At 37.4% G+C, this 9,677-nt stretch overlaps 1 protein-coding gene across 1 annotated transcript in view; it reads left to right on the top strand.

The window, feature by feature from the left end:
• LOC107631293 (tropinone reductase homolog At5g06060) overlaps positions 8,895-9,677 on the top strand; it is a 2,617-nt gene continuing 1,834 nt past the window's right edge. The window contains exons 1-2 of the mRNA XM_016334694.2: positions 8,895-9,061; positions 9,182-9,389. Of these exons, the coding sequence (XP_016190180.1) occupies positions 8,970-9,061; positions 9,182-9,389 (300 nt within the window). The 5' untranslated portion in view covers positions 8,895-8,969. The remainder of the gene's footprint in view (positions 9,062-9,181; positions 9,390-9,677) is intronic.

Below are 9,677 nucleotides of genomic sequence, written 5' to 3'. Positions count from 1 at the left end.
TTTTCTTTCGTTCTGCTTTTCTACACCATCCCGTCTCGTCCCGTCAAAAAGTTAAATAGACCTATCTGTCTCGCCAAAGTAATATGACTTGAACTCGTTATCCTGCTAAAAAATAGGTTGGCATATCGGTCCACCTTTTATATATATATAATTCAAACTCAAAATTACCTATGCCAAAAAAAATGTTTAATGACTTTATAAGTCCTTATAGTTTTACCAAATTTTCAATTAGGTCCCTATATTTTTTTTTCTTTTCAATTGGGTCCTTATATGTTAATTTTTTTTCAATTTAGTCACGTCAAAAAAATGTTACTGAGTTGTAAAATTACTTATATACCCTATCTTTCACTATAAATACTTCATATTTTCTGATTGTGATTGGTACAATAAAACTACACGTGGTATACATAACAAAAATGCTACACATAATAAGGATACTGAAAGCCAACTAACTTAACAGAAGTGGTAGCCCCTATAAGATTTTACAAATATCAGTCTTTTCTTGTCCATAGCATTCATTCATTTATTTATCCTCTCAAGCTCACCTTACTCAAATACATGGCAAGTGCATCTTTTATCCTCATTGCACTCTCATCTACCACTCCATTAAAAGCAACATCGTTCGCTCTTTTCTTTTCCACAATTCTCACTTCTTTAACCGGCATTGGCTCGTTACACTTAATCAAAAAATTATGCAGCAAACAACAAGTCACAATCAGATAAGGCAAATACTCAACACACTTCCCTTTTCACTTCCTTGAATCCGAAAGGAGCTGCCACCTAACCCTTAGCATCCCAAAGGCATCACTAACCAACCCCATTGCATGTGCGTGTACACAGTTGAATGCTCTTTCAACATAACCAAAACTATCTTCCTTATTCACCCTATTATAAGATGTTAAAAGCCATGAAAAAAGGGGATAATACGAATTCCCCTACACAAACTGAGGAATCAAACTACCATCACTAAGCTTATAAGATGGCCCTTGCAACAACTCTATGTTCTCAACGTCAAGAAAGAGCTTACTCTGGAGTTTTAACGTACTAGGCCACCCAGCTGAAATATCCAATAACCTACCTTCGAAATCTACCAATGCCTGAACCATCAAGAACCCATCTTCACCCAAAATTTTGCTTTCAGTGTTACGTGAGCTAATGAGTCATGTGTAATAGTTAGCAAGCTAATTAGTTAGGAGTTGCGGATATAGGCAGATTCTGTTAGTGAGTAATTAGGGAATAAGTTTGTTAGAGTGCTGACTAGATAGTTAGTTATACAGTTCATTGAGTTGCTGCTATTTATTAGCTAAGAAAGGTGAATTGAATCAGTTTTTTTGTGCAATCAGAAAATGAATTCAAGAGTGACAGAGTTGTGATAGTAAACACACTCTCCTCTGTTTTCAAGCTTCGTGAAGTTCTTCCCTTCATCTCCCCTGAACTCACCATTTCAACATGGTGCGGTGAGCGTGGAGGGGAATGATGATAAAAGGTTGAGGAACTTCGAAAGAAGTTTGCAGCACATTTCTTCATTCTTTGTCTTCTTCTTCTTACAAAATCAATTTTCTCTCATTTTTCTCATCTAATTCTTCTCCTCTTCCCTTAAACTCAATCGATAGAGACTGATGAGATTTGCGTTGTCGTGCATCAATCCGGCACTGGCAAATATTTTTGATCAGCGAGATTGAGGGAAGAAGTTCTGAATCTGCATCAACAAGATTCATTGATTTGATTCTGAAATTAGGGTTTACGAACAAGAGGCGATGGAACGTGAAGGTATTCCATCGGTTCCTTCAGTAGACATTCATGCACTTGCTGCGTTGGTGAATCAGATCAACATGATGAACCAATCAAGCACGAACAAAGGTCAATCAAATCCAACATTGGATCCGGTGAGTCCTTATTTCTTGCATTCTGGAGAAAATCCAGGATCAGCCATAGTTGCTGTTAAATTGGTAGGGAGTAATTTTCAACAGTGGGAAAGAGACATGTGGAGAGCATTGAAGTCCAAGAACAAGCTGAAATTTGTGGATGGATCGATTCAAAGACCATCAAAGGATGATGTATTGTTTGAGGCATGGGACCATTGCAACACATACATTGCTTCTTGGATCAATCACTCTCTAAGCCCTGAAATTGCTCAAAGCGTCATGTGGATTAACTTAGCCGAAGAATTATGGAAGGAATTGAAGCATAGGTACAGTCATGGTGACGTGTATAGAATAGCAGAATTGGAAGAAGAATTATTTGCAACCAAGCAAGGAGATGCATCAGTAACTGCCTACTATACTAAGCTGAAATCGATTTGGGAGGAATTGAAAAATTTATGTCCAATTCCAAACTGTTCAAGATGTGTGGAGAAGTGCAATTGTGAGGTGAACATAATGAGAGGTTACAAGGAAGAATCTAGAACAGTTAGGCTTTTGAGAGGTCTTAACGAACAATTTTCAACTGTGAGATCTCAGATTATGCTGATGGAGCCGTTACCTATGGTGGGTGTAGCCTTTGCGTCCTTGTTGCAACAAGAGCGGCAGCTGAACCTGAATGAAGTAATGGAAGAAAAGGCATTGTTAATCAATTCAAGAAATGAAAATAGTATCACAAACACAAGAGGAAGAGGAAGAGGCAGAGGGGGAAGAGGCTATGGCAACAATGCAAAGAATGGAAGAGGTTCCAAACAATGTTCTCATTGTGGCAAGCATGGTCACTTGGCAGACACATGCTACAAAAAGCATGGCTTCCCCCCTCATTTCAAGAACAATGGAGCCATGATCAACAACATGGTTGCTGAAGATGATAATGAAGTAAGCAATGAATCTCAGAAGGAAGAACTTGGCAAATCTGAGCCATATTTCACCTTAGAACAAAAGGAGGCTTTGCTTGCTCTTCTGAACCAACAAGATGCACACCCAAAGCATAGCATAAATCAACTTGTCACCACAACTCTACCATCAAACCAAGGTATCTCTTATATAATGTCACTTTCTACATTCAGTCTTAAATCCTGGGTCATTGACTCAGGAGCAACCAATCATGTGTCATATGCCAAAAATTCATTTCAAAACCTGTACCAAATCGAACCCGTACTAGTCAGCATGCCTGATGGCACAAATACATTAGTCAATACTGCAGGAACAATTGTGTTTTCTGATCAATTTTCTTTGCTACATGTCTTTTATATTCCAAATTTTAAATTCAATTTGATCTCTGTCTCAAAATTGACAGCCGATTTGAAATACAAATTGATTTTTGATGAAAATGAATGTGAAATCCAGGACAAAACTACCAAGAGAACAATTGGTGTAGCTGAACAAAGGAGAGGACTCTATGCTTTTGAGAACCTCACACCCATTCAAGCTACATCACAAGTTGCATCTGCATCACTTGCATCCACACTGTCAGCACAGTCCACACACTTAGGGCACTCTGAACTATGGCATCTTAGATTAGAACATTTACCTAATGATAGAATTGTTGTTATGAAAAAGGAATACAAAGATTTAAAGTTTTCAATTTGTAATAAGCCTTGTGATTCTTGTCATTATGCAAAACAAAAACGGTTGCCTTTTATGTCAAGGATCACTAAGAGCATGAACAACTTTGACATTGTACACATTGACATTTGGGGTCCTCTCAATACCATTTCTGTTTTGGGTTTCAAATATTTCTTGACTATTGTGGATGATAAAAGTAGATTCACTTGGTTGTATTTTATGAAATTAAAGAGTGAAGCTAGTGAATTAGTAAGAAATTTCGTTAAAATGATTGAAACTCAATTCAGAGTAACAATTAAGAAGATCCGAACTGATAATGGAAATGAATTCAAACTAAACAATTTTTATGCATCCAAAGGTATCATTCACCAGACTTCATGTGTTAAAACTCCCCAACAAAATGGTATTGTAGAAAGGAAGCATCAACATATTTTGGAAGTCACAAGAGCTTTGATGTTCCATTCTAACATGCCAAATAAATTTTGGAATTTCGCAGTAGCACAATCAGTTCACATTATTAATAGAATTCCTAGTGTGCTATTGCAAAATCATTCTCCTTATAAAATTTTGAAAGAAAAATATCCTGATATATCTTACCTCAAAGTCTTTAGATGTCTAGGATTTGCTTCAACAAATTCAACTCATAGATCAAAATTAGATCAGAGGGCTATTAAATGTGTATATTTAGGTGTCAAAGAAGATGTCAAAGGGCACGTTCTATATGACTTGAAAAGTAGAAATATTTTAATATCGAGAAATATATCATTTTATGAACATGTATTCCCTTTTTCATTGCAAAATTCAGTTGACAATAACATTGCTATTGATCCTGCACCCATTACTACGTTAAACAATCTAGCATTTGATGATCCATTTTCTGAGTTTCATAGTAGCATTAATTCTCATGCATCACCAGCAGTTAATCATTTAGATGAAGAACATCAACATGAGAATATTGTACCTGACATCATGCCTGCATCTTCACAGTCAAGTGATTCACCACATCCTAGCATGGCATCTAATTCACCTCAAGAGATTAGGAAGTCTACAAGAAATAGAAAGCCCCCTGCATATCTAGAGGATTATCATTGCATGCCAACTGTGTCATACACCAATTGTTCCTCGAATTCAACTCTTAATTCACATGATTCTCATCAAATTTTCTTGGAAAATTTTGAAAATATGTTACATGAGCAAACAACAAATTTCTTTGATCAGTCCACAATTTTGTTTTTTGAGTCAGAGTCACCTTCACCCCTCCTCCCAATTAATGCATCTTCAATTCTATCCACCACACATACTTCTCAACTCAAACACAAAGAGCCAAAATGCTATGCCGAGGCCGTTTGTGATCCTAGTTGGCAGGAGGCTATCAATGCTGAATTAACTGCTCCAAGGGAAAATAGAACGTGGACACTTACCAAGCTTCCTGATGGAAAGAAGGCTGTCGGGTGCAAATGGGTGTTCCGGTTGAAACTGAAGCCTGATGGTTCAATTGATCGCCACAAGGCCAGGCTGGTTGCTCAAGGGTTCACCCAAACAGCAGGGGTGGATTATTTTGAAACATATAGTCCTGTGGTGAAAATGAATACCTTTCGAATCCTCATGTCCATTGCTGCGGTGAGAGGCTGGTTTGTCCATCAATTGGATGTCAACACAACTTTTTTGCATGGTGATTTAGCTGAAGAACTATATATTGTGCCCTCCCCAAGGTCTCCAACTATCCTCACCAGATTTGGTTTGCAAATTGGACCGTTCTCTTTACGGCTTGAAACAAGCTAGCAGACAATAGAACACAAAATTGTGCACCACACTACTTCAAGCTGGATATTCTCAATCACGACATGACTATAGCTTTTTCACAAAATCAAACAAGGGCAAATTCACAACCATTTTGGTGTATGTCAATGATTTAATATTGGCTGGAGATGATATGTGTGAAATACGGTTGATGCGTGAGCATCTTTCCTATCTTTTCCTAGTGAATTTGCATCTAATTTGTTGAGTTTAATTAAGAATTAATTATATTTTAGCCACTATGGATGCTATTTTGATTTTTGTGCAATTTTATTTAATTTAGGTAGCATTCGGATGGATTTGATGAAGTTTCTGCAGAGAAAGAGAAGAAGCCAAGGAAATGACCAGCGAATACCAACGCGGACGCATGGCTCACGCGACCGCGCGGAATGGAGAAAATCGCAATAATGCGATCGCGTGCTTGACGCGAATGCGTGGACTGGAATCTACACAAATGACGCGAACGCATGGACGACGCGGACGCGTCACATGAGCGATCTGCAGAATTGACAGAAAACGCTGGGGGCAATTTCTGGGCTGTTTTAACTCAGTCTTCAGCCTAGAAAACACAGATTAGAAGCTGCAGAATAGACAAATCAAGTGGTCCCCACCCATCAGTTGAAGACTTGTTAATTAATTCGAATTTAAATTCAAATCTTAAATTAGGAAAAGATATTATTTTTAATTTTAAATATTAGATTTTAAATTTATTAGGATTAGTTATAAAAAGGGATCTGATGCCATCAGATGAAAACTCTGTACATTTTATCAGAATCCTAGTTTTCTTCTCTGAACTATGAGCAACTAATCCTTCATTGTTAAGGTTAGGAGCTCTGTCTATTTCTATGGATTAATTTTATTGCTTTTTCTATTTTAATTCATGTATGGATTTATAATTTAAGAATTGTTTTCGCTCTTTATCTTATGAATTTGGGTGGAACGAAAGTATGACCCTCTTTCTATTTGAGTTCTTGTAAACTTGGAAAAGCTCTTTACTTGAACAACAACTTGAAAACAATTTCTCCTAAATTTTAATTATCTGGATTTAACGGGATACGTGACATATAATCCTTTTATTTTTGGGTAATTAGAGTTTTTGTGGCATATAAACTAGAAATTGATTATCACCCTCTAATTGGAATTAATTGACCAAGGAATTGGCAGTTAATGAATTTTAGAGGAGACTAGGAAGGTCTAAGGAATTAAGGTCTAGTCACATACAGTTTGCCATAAATTAAATCCTGCATAATTAAATTAGTTAGTAAGAAAAGTTAATCCGGAAAAATAGATAACTCTGAAACCTTAACTATTTTCTCCATATATTATTCCCATCTTAATTACTTGCCCTTCTTTAATATTTTTACTATTGTTTAATGTCTTTAAACCCCCAACACTATTTTCTGTCTGTCTAACTAATCCTATCAAACGCTATTGTTGCTTAATCCATCAATCCTCGTGGGATCGACCCTTACTCACGTAACGTATTACTTGGTACGACCCGATGCACTTGCCGGTTAGTAAGTGTGGTTGTAAATACCACATCAACGGTTCATCAAGCAACATCTACATTATCTCTTCAAGATCATTGGGGACCTGAAATTTTTTTTTGGGATTGGAGGTAGTTCGAAGTAAGAGGGGAATTGCAATATGTCAAAGAAAGTATTGCATCGATATACTCAAAGACTACGGGTTAATGAAAGCCAAGGCAATCTCAACTCCAATGGACTACACCAGCAAGTTGACAAAGAATACTGGAACTCCGCTTAGCTCAACATCTAAATATAGAAGGTTAATTGGAAGATTACTCTATCTAACCAATACAAGGCCAGATATATGTTATGCGGTTGGAAGATTGAGTCAATTTTTGGAGTGCGCTACTGACAAACACTTTGAGGCAGCTATAAGGGTACTCACTACTTAGATATCTCAAGAATGAGCCAGCATTGGAGCTGTTCTTTTTATCTCAGACAGATTTGGAGCCAACCGGTTTTTCAGACAGTGATTGGGGTACATGTTCGGACACAAGAAGATCAGTATCTGGTCATTTCTTCTTCATAGGTACTTCTATTGTGTCCTGGAAAAGTGAAAAACAAAGTACAGCAGCTGTATCATCATGTGAAGCAGAATACAGAGCCCTTGCTATGGCCACTAGGGAGGCACAATGGATTACTTACATCTTAGAGGATTTGCAAGTGAAACCGCAGAAGCCAATTGCTATGTATTGTGACAGCCAATCAGCCTTGCATATTGCGGCAAACCCCGTCTTCCACGAGAGAACCAAACATATAGAGATGGATTGTCATGTTGTAAGAGATAAATGGTAAGAACAAGTAATCAAGTTGTTGCCTATTACCACAATTAACCAAACAGCTGACGTATTAACCAAAGTATTAGCTCCTAACATGTTTCAAAAATATTGTAGCAAACTCAGAATGGTGAATGTCACCGATTCTGGTTTGAGAGGGGGTGTTACGTGAGCTAATGAGTCATGTGTAATAGTTAGCAAGCTAATTAGTTAGGAGTTACGGATATAGGCAGATTCTGTTAGTGAGTGATTAGGGAATAAGTTTGTTAGAGTGCTGACTAGATAGTTAGTTATGCAGCTCATTAAGTTGCTGCTATTTATTAGCTAAGAAAGGTGAATTGAATCAGTTTTTTTGTGCAATCAGAAAATGAATTCAAGAGTGACAGAGTTGTGATAGTAAACACACTCTCCTCTGTTTTCAAGCTTCGTGAAGTTCTTCCCTTCATCTCCCCTGAACTCACCATTTTAACATTCAGTCGTGAATTTATCCAATCCCAGAATGCCAAAATAATTGGGGAGCGAGCTCCACCTGAAACCCACCACAACCCTCTCCGAATCAATGTGTAACTTGAATAGGTACCCTAGTTTATTAGTCACGGCCTTGCAGACCGTGAAGAAAGCGCGGCAGGACTCGGCGAGGGAGATCCCAAAGCGGCATGCCATGGTGGCGTAGGAGGCGCCATGGGCCAGTCGGAAAATGGCGGCGGCTAAGGCGCAATCGGGACAATTTGGGGAAGTGCGAAGTAGAGGGAATGGGAGAGTTAGTCGAAGAAGGAGTTTGCGAGGCACGGTGAGTGGCAGCAAGGCAAGCGACGCACGAATAAAGCAGAGCATAGCAAGGACGACGACACCAAACAACGGAAAGCAACAGCTCCTCAAGAATTTCCAAGAACAAGTTATGGCTGATTAGGGTTATCTCACTTTGGGATAAAATACCAAGGGTTCTTTTGGTATTTTAAAAAAATAGAGATGTCTTCAGTTAATTATTCTAACTTAATCGTAAGAATATTTGTTTTTAGACAGAATATTCTATTATTTTAAACGATTTTTTACGGTAAAGATTAAATTGAAAAAAAAAACGTACAGGGACCTAATTGAAAAGAAAAAAAATATAAAGATTTAATTAAAAATTCAATAAAATTATAAAGAGCAGCAGAGTAATTAAACCGAAAAAAAAAATCTAAATTACGAGCATAATAATAAATGAGCAGACCAATTATTGATATTATTAATTATTAATAACACTAATTAATAATAAGTTAATAATACTACTCCAATTCATCGACCCCATTAATTAATTATTATTTTTAAACAAGTTGCTTGTCAATCGCTAAACCTATATTTTGATCGTTGAATGAAGCAGAGTGATAACTGAGAAAATGGCAGAAGCAGCACAAAGCAGCAAAAGAGGAGCTCGATGGTCTCTCAATGGAGTCACAGCTCTTGTCACTGGTGGCACCCGTGGCATCGGGTATCATTTCATTCTTAGTTAATTATGTATTGTCATTGTTGTTGTACCCTAAACATTATGATATAATTGCCCATATTCATATTGATTTTGAGTTCAATCTTTGAAACTGTGATAATTAAGGCATGCCATAGTGAATGATTTAGTTGGATTTGGAGCTGCTGTGCACACATGTTCAAGGACCGAATCAGAGTTGAACAAGTGCTTACAAGAATGGAGGAGCCAGGGATTTGTGGTTACTGGCTCCGTTTGTGATGTTTCATTGAGACCCCAGCGAGAGAACCTTATTCAGGAAGTGGCTAACACCTTCAATGGCAATCTTAACATCTTTGTAAGTACTCTTAATTAATAATGATTTGCCCTTTTAATTAAGGTCTTATTAGAGGGAAAAAAAAAAGCCACTATAGATCTATATACGTTGGGAGATATTAAATTTAAAAATGGATTTCATCATATGAAAATTTACCTGACATTGTCATGTATTGATTTTTTTCTGTTGGTCAAATATTTATGTCATCTCATATAGGGGGTGTCCATAGATCGGATCGTATCCGCAGATCCGCGGTAAATATCCGCATCCGATCCGAAAATTGCGGATACGATCCGATCCGCAAATTGA

This window comes from Arachis ipaensis, chromosome B03 (assembly GCF_000816755.2).
Source record: "Arachis ipaensis cultivar K30076 chromosome B03, Araip1.1, whole genome shotgun sequence".
Taxonomy (NCBI): Eukaryota; Viridiplantae; Streptophyta; class Magnoliopsida; order Fabales; family Fabaceae; genus Arachis; species Arachis ipaensis.
This window is presented reverse-complemented; position numbering and strand designations above follow the sequence as displayed.